Below are 12,218 nucleotides of genomic sequence, written 5' to 3' on the forward strand. Positions count from 1 at the left end.
AACACTGACGCATTGTGCGCAGGCTGAGAGTACGTCAGGGCAGTTGAGGTTGACTGTCCAGCTGCTAAGAGAGAATCTCACTTGTGACCAAGTTCGGGCCTCATACCGATGAGCTTGCTATCAGTTGATAAAATAGCTCATATTTGAAAATATTCGACTGAAGTTGCAATGGGCTTTGCCATTTTTTTTAAGGACAATTTATTCGCTGTGCATTTTACTAACCCCTCCCTTCAGTTTTCTATTCTGAATAAAATAAACGCTACTCCTTACTATTCGAACTGGTTTAAGTCGTTTATTTTTTATTAACTTTCTTACTAGAGTGACAGAATTGGGCGGCATGGTTCAGCCCGTCATGACATAAAACAAAGATCTGTGTCACATAGGGAATTTTGCAAGGGCACTCAGGTAAAACCTGGAAAACTCAGGGAATTTAGAAATGTCAACTTCATAGACACCCTGGGTTAAAGGGACACTAAAGGCAAATATTAAGTCAAGCTAAAGTGATAGATTAATGCACGAGAATATCTGAGGCGTGAGTATTATCGCGAACAGAGCCTTAATAATTGAGAAATTGAGGTAAATGCAGGACATGATTAGAGACTCCCCCGGGACATTCAAGTACTTGCCCGATGACGAAAGCACTCCTCAGTTAAATTCTGTCACTAGTATTGGACCATTCGTTGCAAAAACATCCTTGTATTGAATAATAAGAAGAAATGAAATCTGTTAGATACAGGACCGTTTCCTGAGCCTACTCCGAGTTCCCCAGACCACATCAAATCGCACCACAGCTAATTAAGGAGCGCAGAAACACGGATACCACATTCCTGAGGCACGGCACGTGCAAACAAGTTGGCGGCCCCCCTTCGTGTGCAGCCGGTGGAGCTATTCAATACTTGGCTCTTCCCGAAAGTGAAGCGAGAGCCTGGCACTCTTACGGGTAGAGTGGGTCCTGAAGCAAGACGGCTGTAATGCGCCGTGACAACCTGGCGGCGTCACCCCCATCCCTCTATAGTGACGGCGCATTGCAAGTCAGCAAGGCAAGACCGCAGGGAGAAGAAAGCCCTTGGACAAACACACGAGCAGCGACTCTCTTCGCCGGGTGTGACTTCATCGCACGGGCGCCTACCATTGGCCGAAAATGGCGTCACCTGAGCGGGCTCTCCCATTGGCCGAACGTGACGTGTCTTCGAGACACCGAAGGGCTTAAAAGAGCATTCCAAGAGCATTCCTAGAGCATTCCTTGATTCTTCTCTTTCGAGCTTCTTGCGCGGGCCGCAGCGTCCGAGTTGCTGCCGGCCCGTAATAACTCTACGACTGTTAATTGACTCTCACTGTAAATAATGTAAATAAACCTCCCAAGTGTTTCATCTCGACGTCCTCCTCAACTCCTACAAATCCTACTTGCCCAGTTCTATTTCATCTCTAGAAGAAAAAAAAGAACTCATTGACATTACCCTTGATGACTATGCCGGCAGTCAAAAGATGTCGTTTTCGCTCGACTCTGCGCCGCCTGCACTTTCCTGTTTCAGTAGTTTCGCTATCGCGTAGTGCTGCGCTGGTTTTGCTGGCTCGCGAAACTCATACAAACTGCAAGCAGCAAAGAATTCTACTTCCATGTGATGTCGCGGGTTGCCCGAACGGTCTATGCCACTTCACCAAAAGCAGCTGCAGCAAGGGATCCCTGGATGGATGGATGCTATGAGCATCCCCTTTGGAACGGGGTGGTGGGTTGCGTCACCAAGCTCTTGTTATTATATTGCTTAATGTCCTACCCAAGGAGGATATATAAACCTTTATATATCCTTCTTGGGTCCTTATCCTTATGGTCTTCTTGGGTAGTTTTATATATCCTCCTTGGTCCTTGATTCATGCACTAGTACAATACTTGAAGTACACTGGCTTAAGAGACCACTTCTAGTGTCTCTGTGTATAGTGTCCCTCCCACTCGCGCTCAGTGCTTACTCTCTCCTTTTTCCTTTTTATTCCCCTTTCTCCCACCTCCAGTGTAGGGTAGCAAACTGGGTGCTCGTCTGGTTGACCTCCCTGCCTTTCCTGTCCTTGCTCTCTCTCTCTCCTTGGTCCTACCTATGTTAAAGAAGAAAGAAGAGGAAAGGGGAAAAAAAAAACCAGGATGAATTCTTATAACCAAACTTTCTGAACCCCTATTGTGAACTTTGTTTTTGCACGCCTCTGTTATTTGTCGTTTTCCTACTCTTCTTCGACCGATCTTCCAACCGATGCTTACAAATGTCTACTGCGGACATGTATACTTTCCCCCTGCTCTCGTTGAACCCAAGGGTTTCCATGAAGCCTGAGATGCCCGAATCAACCACTGAGCAGAATTGTCTGTCTAGGCTCGGTGCCGCCGTTTTGCTCACTGACGACAGAAAAGGGTGGTGATAGCAAAGGGTGGTGACTCCCCCGGTTGGGTGGCGGGAGATTTGAAATACCAAAAAGGCATTCGGACCCTTCAGATGCAATTTTCTTGTAACCTAGGTGTTTTCTTGGCACGAAACAAGCGTTGCGAGGTTTATGGAATGGAATTTAAACAGTCCACATCGACTTTGTATTTGTCTTTGGTGTCCCTTTAAGCCCTTTGCAAGGGGCCATAAAAACTAGCACCAGCTGTAGGTGAAGGAGGCACATAGGTGCATTGCGCCAGAGCCTGCGAGATCGCATGGGCGCAGTTATTTGATTAAAATGGCATGGCAAACTTCGGGAGTTAGCGAGCACTCATTATTGTGAAAAGCGTGAAGGGACAAGGACAAGTCCTGTGGTCTTCACTCGTACTTGTCCGTTCGCGCTTTTCTTAACTGTGAACAGTAACCTTGGAGGCTGTGGTGATCTCGAATGTCACGGTTGCGCTCGTGCAATCAAAATATTTCCATTTGTTCACTGTAGAGTCAGCTAAGCACGCTAAAATATGAAACCAATGTTTCCTTAGTGGCCTGCGCATCTTTGATATCCATAACTGTGTCTGGTTTCTCACAACACCGTTTCCTTACAACAAATACAGCTTGAAAATCAGGGTTAGTTTCTGTTCCTTGGATACGTAAGTAAACTCGGAAGTGAAAACAAAAGGTGAAATTTTATAGTAGTGTGAGGGGGTGCAGCAGAGATTTTGAAGTGCTTCCCTAAGTCATCCTCATGACTACAATAACTATGCTATTCCAGGCACGTCGCATTAAACTTTTTTTTCTTTTCTGGATTACTGTTTAGCACAGAAGGACGATTTTGTACAACTGACACCTTGTTGAATGAGTTTACATTGCATTTTAATGAGCTTCTTGAGTGTTCCGCCTCCGGTGATACCTAGCATAGTGAAATTCATGCTGAAAGATCACTTTTGTCGAGGGAAAGCATTGCTGCAACTGTATTAGCTTTCTTATTGTTCTGTCACATCTTGATCCTGCGGTTTGTTGCATTTATTCAATGTAGCGATGTTCACATGCCCATTTTGAACATAGTACTTCTACATGTTAATTTTTGCTTTGGTTCCACAGAAAATTAGTTCTTAATCGACAAGAAAAATATATGCCACATGACTTTTCTCTTTCTTGGATATGCATGTGTTCTTACTGCATTTATTGTTGCTCAATTAGTCATGAAAAGGTGGGATGCAGAATAGTGTAGATTGGCCTCTGAGATTCTGAAACTGTGAATTTTGAGAGCCTCTGCAGTGATTTACAGCATTCATGAAATATATGTGTATATACAGGGTTGCTCAAAAGCAAGAGAACACACATTTTAAAAATTCTGAAAGTATATAGACAGTACCATGATGCACTTTGTACAGAAAGGCAAAGAAAAACGTAATCTTTTTAACTTAGGCTTAGTGTATTGACTCTAGAGGAAAAGCCGGGTGAAAAGAGTGGCAGCCACATGTTGCTACCTCTCAATTTCATAACTCTAAAATATTCGAAATCTGATGCAACAACAAACATTTACATATATCATGTACTTATGGACACTGTGGAAAGTTCATTCCATTTATTTTTCAGAAAATTTGACTATAAAGTTTACTGTGCATGAAAAGATTCATTTGCAGGCACGAGCATACTGAGAAAGGCTTGGAATTGCGGTGATTGTGCGTCTCAACTGAATCGCATTTTGGCGTTTGCGCCTACGCACCTGCATTGAGTAGCAACATGGCAGCGCCCTTGCGGTTACTGATTTTAATGCACAGGTGTTATGGGGAGCTTTATCTCTAGAGTTGGTTAAGCTAACTCTGTGTTTATGAATAATGACATTTTTTGTGCAAGATTAGTTGCGTTTGCCACTTGCATGTGGTACTTCAGTTGTGTCAATAGTTCACGCAGCAGCAGATAACAGCTCACATTAGTATAGTGTTGCATATATCATATGTGAAAAATGTGGTTATACAGCCAGTAAAATTTCTCATTGTTAAGAAATCCAATGTCATTCTGAGCACTTATGTGAGAAGCACATCATGCTGCTTTCTCCACTTCTTTATTTATTGAATATTTAAGTTTTCTTCTACCTTTGGATCACCCTGTATGTTGATGCTCGCATGATTGCAGCCAACTTTGGAATGCTTCACCTATTGTTTCATCCACAGTGGTTAACAGCTCATGAGAGTGAGGCAAACACTTGTTCCCAGCTTTGAGAAAATTCTAAACGTTCCAGGAAGTTCCATATGCTGTAATGTTGCAGAGCCAAGACTAGGTTGAATCCATTCTCTTAAGGGTGTTGTTTCTTTCAACAAAGGCTGCGCCATGTTATGTTAATATGTGGTTTATCCAGTAAACGCCTTGTCCCGGCTGACACAGCTGTGTTTCTTCACATTGTGCAGGTGTCCTGTGAGCATGGCCGCGCGCCCAGTGTCGGTGTTTGCCGACCGAACTGGAGGGTGCGACGACACTGCTCGCGGCCAGAGGCTTCGTGTGCCGTACTGACTCGTCCATATGGCCAGCCGCTGTTTAGGCTGAACAGAACTGTGTACCTGACCTCACCTAGGTGAGTGCACTAGTGTACTGCTTCTGCACAATGTCTTCTGACGAAAGCTGGGCAATGAATAAAAATTTAAACACGAATAATGGGAACCTTTTAAATTGATTAATTAATCATTCACTTGGATTTGTTGATTTACATATGTGAGCTAAATAAAACTGATCAGTTAGCTGCTCATACATCGAAGCAAAAGTGAACAGTGCTATAAATAGACAGTTGCCTTTAATGCTTGAACATCACTTTGTCTGGGTTGACATATCAAGCTTATTAAACTCAGTCTACCTCATATAATACCCCTTAATTTATGGCCTTTGAGGCAATAAATAAATACATCAATAAATTACATGTCCAGCTGCAAAGGCATAGAAGTTTGTAATATTTTATTTCAGTCCTATAATGGTACACAAAAGCTTTTACATGTCGCTGGCACTTTGCTTCACGCATACACACTACTAGCAAGTGCTGCAGACGGTGTATTTTTTTCTTCACTGGCTCAAAAATGCAGCGCACATGGGTGGCTTTTGTTCTGAGAGACGCAAACAGATACCATCTTAGTCAAAACTTTGCAATCAAGTCAGTCATTTTCTTTCTTGTTCTTGAGCAAGTAAACTGTGGACATTGGTGCAGATGGCTGCCTGATTTTGCTCCTTATCATCATCAGCAGCCAATATTTATGTCCACTGGAAGGACAAAGGCCCTGCAATCTTTAGTTATCCCTGTCTTGCGCTAGCTGATTCAAACCTGCACCTGCAAATTTCCTTATTTCATCACTCCACCTAATTTTCTGCCATCTTCAGGACTATGCTTACCTTCCCTTGGCACCCCTTCTGTAATTGTAATGGTCCAACGGTTATCTACCCTACGCATTTCCCTTATTGAAGCCAGCCTAGTTGTTCTCTTGGTTGATTGAAGTCAAGTATTACCCTGATTCTATTGGAAATCATTTTGGTGAATATTTTACACAATACTGAAAGCAAGCTAGTGGGCGTTTAGTTTTGCATTCTTTAAAGGGCCCCTGAAACGGTTCGGACAAATTTTGTAGACGCATAGGGTACAGCTTAAGTAGAATATTCGCACCACAATTTAAGTGAAGCGTTACGCATTAATGGAGCTACAAGTGATTACAAGTTACCCTCCTCCCTAGCCATGCTTTTCCTCCTCAACTCGTTCGCCGAGCCATCGGGGCTAAGCTCCGCCTTCACTGGTTCTGCGTCACGATGTGACGTCACATCATCCACTTCCGGTTGTTTTGGAGCCCGCCCGCGTGAAACCTCTCCGCTAGCCGCTTGGCCGATGACCCCAAACGACAGCTAACGAAGTGCGTGCGTTGCGAGCATTCTGTCGCAGCGCCGAACGTGTCTGGTATTTCGGTAACCACACACTAGCGGAATGTTTCGACGGAACGGTGGAAGCACGAACTCAAGCTGATGAAGGAACTTTAGCTTAGACGTACGTGAGCTGCTTGATCGGTCTCCACGGTCCAGCCACCCGTTGGCGCAGAGCTTAACCAGCTAAAGAAAGAGCTAATATTGCTCTAACCAAGTGTAAAACATTTTAAACATTCACAAAAGCAATGTGTTAACGATTACACTCCTGCGAAAAATTTACACCAGCAGCAAAGAAGAATACACTTTGTTACTGCTACTGTGTGTGGTTGAGCTCTATGCGACCAGGTGGCTGCACCGTGCAGACCATTCACATTTGCACTTCTGTTCATGCCATGTAACGACACGCAAGGGGACATGGCCAGGCCCTGTCCCCTTTGCGCTTGCGTTTACCCTAATACCAGACTCGCGAAACGCTTGCGTTAGTTATCTTCCGGTGTAAAGTGACGGCCGCAATCGGGCAAATCCTGGCGCCGATTGGATAGCGGCAGTCCGATGCGCTGCAGCCAGTCCGTTCGTCTACTGGCTTGCAGAGAGACACGATGTCGCACCTTGACATATTGCCAGTGGCTACGTTTGCAGTCCACAACGCAACAAAGTCGAATTATAGCGCTTGCGAAAAGACAGACCGACACTGACGGCGGAGCTCTCGTCAAAGACGGAGCACGTTGTAACACAAGCAGACGACACTTGCTGTGTGCCGGAAGTGCTAAAGTGTACTGAAAAATTGTTCTTGTGCATTCCCTTAAGTTACTTTCTTTCTATAAAAACAAATTAACTAACATTACAACTATTACGAACATCATTTGTTTACCATAAAGTTGGAAAAATTATCACGCGCCCTGGTCAGTCAATCAGATAACTCACCCCACTGACGTCATATGGGTGATTTGCGTCATATGTGTAGGGGCGGCTTAAAATTCCGCCGCGCAATGTGCTGCGATCGGCAGCAATGGGCACTTTTAAAACCTTATAATAAATTACACACTTTACGCGGAGCACTTAGATGCGTCATTTTAATGATCAGAAGGACCTACTCTAACAACTCAGTACATTTGTAGAAAATCGTCAAAATCGTTTCAGGGTCCCTTTAACATCTGATATTGTTCATCATACCACTAATGATTAATTTCAATAAAGTATCAGTCAATTAATTTAAATAATAATTGATCTATCACTCAGACCACTTCTACCCACATCTAATTTACCATCGTCATCATCACTGTTGTCAGCATTGTCACCACTTCCAGGTTTGTTCCGATTGTCAGCATAACTGGTGCCCATCCTGTTGGTGCACATAGCCGCTACTGGCTTGGAGTATTTTGTTTTCCTTTGCTTTGGTGACTTTGTGGCTATGGTGTTCTGCTGCTGAGCTTGATTCCTGGCCACAACAACTGCATTTTGATGTGTTCAGAATGCAAAGATACTTGTGTACTTAGATTTAGGTGCATGCTAATCTGAAGTGATTGAAATGAATCAAAGGCCTCCCAGTACAGTGCCCCTTGTAGCCCGTGTTTTGCTTTGAGACACTGAACCCCATAATTTGATGTTGGTTCTTGCAATTTCCTTTAACTTTCATTCACTTCGACTAGTTTAGCCACTCGGCACATGTTTAAGACCACACCTAGAAAAATTAATGTTTTTAAATATGACTCTATGTATGAAGGAAAAGGGGGGCGTGGCCTTCTAATTGGGACTTTCTAAAAAACCGGACTGTCTCTTAAAGTGAAAATTAATTGACGCTTAGAGGGCAAAAATGCACCTATTTCCCATCAAAGCATTTTAATGTACCATATTTCTGTTCTTTGTATGCTAGGAGTTATTCACTTGATTGATGGGGCTCGAAGCGCCATCACGTGCCTCACATGAGTAACACCTGTGTGAATGACCTTGATTCCATTGTTACTCGACTCGTCACTTGCAGGCATCGTCCCTTGCCGGCCTCGACACGTTCGAGGAGACGCGCTAGCAACGGGAACAGCCACGACAACGTCTCCTGCAGCTGGCCTTGTCACTGCAGCAGCTTTGACAAGCAACCAGCATCGTTCTTTGGATGTGCAAGACTGCAGGGAAGACGTAGCCAAAGCCATTATGGTAGCCATAATACGGGACGACAGAGCCGAGACAGGACTCCTATGGGAACTAGTGCCAAAGAAATCTCGAAGACACACGGGGGCATCGAGTTAAGGACACGACAAAAGAGTAGGACAAGGACAGCACACATTCAGGGCAGGATCTTGAAATTCCACGGTGTGTGCAGTTTTTTTTTCTTCTGAGCCATGTTGTGCATACATTTTTGTAATTGCACACTAATCCAAATGTCCATAAAAGTTTTGTGTTTTAATCTGTTTCAGGTGGCATGCAAGCAGTGTTAAGTCATAGAAGGGATATAGTTTTAATAGTGCATTTCTGAAGTAACACTTTAAGTGTTATCACAAACAATTGTTAGTGTACAGAATGTAGGACATCTTCAACCTTACTGAGAAACTTTATACTAACTGTGCAGCCTAAGCTATTCACCGCAGTGCTGAATGTAACCTGTTTTTGCAGGCATTTGTTTTGATGTATGTGGTACTTTAGCTAATAGGACCCTTACGAGCACTCTTGCAGCGTTTGGCCACTCCCTCCCAAATTACTCATTCGATCAACCAATGGTCCTTGGTCTCCAGCAGCTGTGGAGCACCTGACCAGGGCACCGGTCAGACCTGTAGTGCAGAAGAGGGTGTTAAGAATGTCTGGACCCATAGAGGCCACCAATGGAAACTGACCCTGGCAACATTTAACACCTGAACTCTGTTGAGTAAAGCTTGCTTAGCAGCACTCCTTGAGGAACTATCAGGCATTGTTTAGGATATCATTGGTCTTAGTGAGGTTAGAAGAACTGGCGAGGCTTATACATTGCTGACTAAAGGCCATGTCCTGTGCTATTGAGGACGCCCAGGTAAGAAGCAATACGAGGTGGGATTGTTAATCCATAAGGACATAGCAGGCAACATCGATGAATTCTACAGCATTAATCAAATGGTAGCAGTAGTTGTAAGTACAAGCCTATGTTCCAACTTCCAATCATGATGATGATGAAATAGATAAGTTTTATGAAGATGTTGAATTAGCGATGAGAAAAGTGCAAACTCAATATACTGTAGTAATGGGCAACTTCAAGCAAAAGTAGGGAAAAAGCAGACTGGTGAACAAGCAATTGGCAACCATGGTGTCGATTCTAGGAATGCTAGAGGAGAGATGCTGGTAGAATTCGTGAGAAAGGAATAAGCTGCGAATAATGAACACGTTCTTCAGGAAGCATAGCAACAGAAAGTGGACCTGGAAAAGCCTTAATGGTGAAACATGAAATGAGATAAATTTCACACTTTCTGCTGATCCCAGCATAGTGCAGGATGTAGAAGTGTTATGTAAGTGTTTGGTAGGGTAAAATGCAGTGATCATAGGTTAGTGAGGTCTAGAATTCACCTCAGCTTGAAGAGAAAGAGAGTAAAATTGGTCAGGAAGAAACAGGCCAACCTAGATGCACCAAGAGTAAAAGCAGACAAATTCAGGCTGGTACTTGCAACCAAATATGCAGCCTTAGAACAGATATATGAACATGACATAGAGGTAATGAATAAAACCATAACTAGGCTGGCTTCAGAAGCAGCAATTGAACTGGAAGGTAAGGCACCAAGGCGACCAGTAGATAAGCTCTCCCAAGTAACGAAGGATCTAATAAAGAAACAACAAAGAATGAAAGTGTCCAACTCAAGAGATCAGATAGAATTCGTCGAACAGTGAACTGATCAACAAGGAGAAAATAAGAGATATTCGAAGTTATAATGTGAGAAAGAGTGAGGAAGCTGTAAAAATATGGATGCAGCATGAAATCAGTGAGAAGGAAACTTGCATAGGACAAACCAAGATGTATGCACTGAAAGATAAGCAGGGTAATGTCATCAGCAATCTCGAAGATATAGTAAAAGCAGCAGAAAAATTTTATATTGTACAGTACCCAGAGCAGGCACGATACCTCCAATCGAAGTAGTAATGAACAGGTTACGGAGGCTCCTCCTATAACTAGCGATGAACTTATAAAGGCCTTGCAAGACCTGAAGCGGGGAAAAGCGGCAAGAGAAGATGAAATAACAGTCGATTTAATCAAAGATACAGGCAACATAATGCTTGAAAAACTGGCGGCCCTGTATACGAGCTTTCTATCGACTTGAAGGGTCCCAGATAATTGGAAGAATGCCAACATTATATTAATCCACAAAAAGGAAAGCGTTAAAGAATTGAAAAAATATAGGCCCATTATCTTACTTTCAGTATTATATAAAATATTCACCAAGATAATTTCCAATAGAATAAGGGCAGCACTGGGCTTCAGTCAACCAAGGGAACAGGCTAGCTTCAGGAAGGGATACTCTACAATGGATCACATCCATGTCATCAATCAGGTAATCAAGAAATCCGCAAAGTCCAATCAGCCTCTCTATGTGGCTTTTGTTGATTACAAGAAGACATTTGATTCAATAGAGATAACAGCAGTCATAGAGGCATTACATAATCAAGAAGTACAGGATGCTTACATAAATATCTTGGAAAATATCTACAGAGATTCCGCAGCTACCTTAATTCTACACAAGAAAAGTAGGAAGATACCTATAAAGAAAGGGATCAGACAAGGGTACACAATCTCTCCAAGGCTATTCACTATGTTCTTGTAAGAACTGTTCAATCTATTAAACCTGGAAGGCGTAGGAGTGAAGGTCAGCGGTGAATATTTCGGCATCCTTTGGTTTGCAGATGACATTGCGCTGTTCAGCAACACTGGGGACGAGTTACAACAAATGATTGAGGACGTTAACAGAGAGAGTGAAAGAGTAGGGTTGAAGATTGATATGCATAAGACAAAGATAATGAGCCGGGCAAGGGAACAAGAGTTCAGGATTGCCAGTCAGCTTATAGAGTCTGTGAAGGAGTATGTTTATCTATGTCAATTAATCACATGGAACCCTGATCATGAGAAGGAAATTTATAGAAGAATAAAAATGGGTTGGAGCGCATTCAGCAGAAATTGTCAGATCCTGACTGGAAGCTTACCATTATCATTCAAAAGAAATGTGTACAATCAATGCATTCTACCGATGCTGACATATGGGGCAGAAACTTGGAGACTGACAAAGAAGCTCAAAAACAAGTTAAGGACTGCACAAAGAGCGATGGAACAAAGAATGTTAGGCATAGCGTTAAGAGAAAGAAAGAGAGCGGTTTGGATCAGAGAGCAAACGGGTATAGCTGATGTTCTAGTCGACATTAAGAGAAAAAAATGGAGCTGGGCAGGTGATGTAATGCATGGGTTAGATAACCAGTGGACCATTAGGATTACAAAATGGGTGCCAAGAGAAGAGAAGTGCAGTCAGGGACGGCAGAAAACTAGGTGGGGCGATGAAATTAGGAAATTCACCAGCACTAGTTGGAATCGGTTGGCGCAGGACAGGGGTAATTTGACATCGCCTTCATCCTGCAGTGGACATAAAATAGGCTGATGATGATGATCTACGTTCTGTCTGTGCACCTAATCAAGATGCTTTTTTTTTTTTTTCTTCTTTCCATTTACTTCCATGAAGCATATCAGCAGCTATATATATGTTCTCTTTGTGTACCTAAATAAAAGGAGTGATAATTTAAAGATGTAGCAAAAAGCAGTTTTCATGTTTTGACAAACTCATAAAAAAGAAAGTTTGCAAACTCCAGTGTATACAATGCCTTTTTTTTTTTTTTGTAGAAGGTGAACTTTCACTTAAGAACAAACAACAGCTAGTTGTGGCATTGACAGACAGGAGGAGCAAAGTCTTCGAAGGTATTTCA

The 12,218-nt window shown here is 42.9% G+C and overlaps 1 protein-coding gene across 4 annotated transcripts in view; it reads left to right on the plus strand.

The window, feature by feature from the left end:
* Positions 1-12,218, plus strand: part of LOC126532996 (uncharacterized) — a 671,944-nt gene that overhangs the window by 312,311 nt on the left and 347,415 nt on the right. For all 4 annotated transcript variants that reach the window (XM_055071672.2, XM_055071674.2, XM_050180179.3 and 1 more), the window contains 2 exons: positions 4,817-4,980; positions 8,284-8,609. In XM_055071672.2, the coding sequence (XP_054927647.2) occupies positions 8,495-8,609 (115 nt within the window). In that variant the 5' untranslated portion in view covers positions 4,817-4,980; positions 8,284-8,494. The remainder of the gene's footprint in view (positions 1-4,816; positions 4,981-8,283; positions 8,610-12,218) is intronic.

Source organism: Dermacentor andersoni, chromosome 7 (genome assembly GCF_023375885.2).
Source record: "Dermacentor andersoni chromosome 7, qqDerAnde1_hic_scaffold, whole genome shotgun sequence".
Classification (NCBI taxonomy): Eukaryota; Metazoa; Arthropoda; class Arachnida; order Ixodida; family Ixodidae; genus Dermacentor; species Dermacentor andersoni.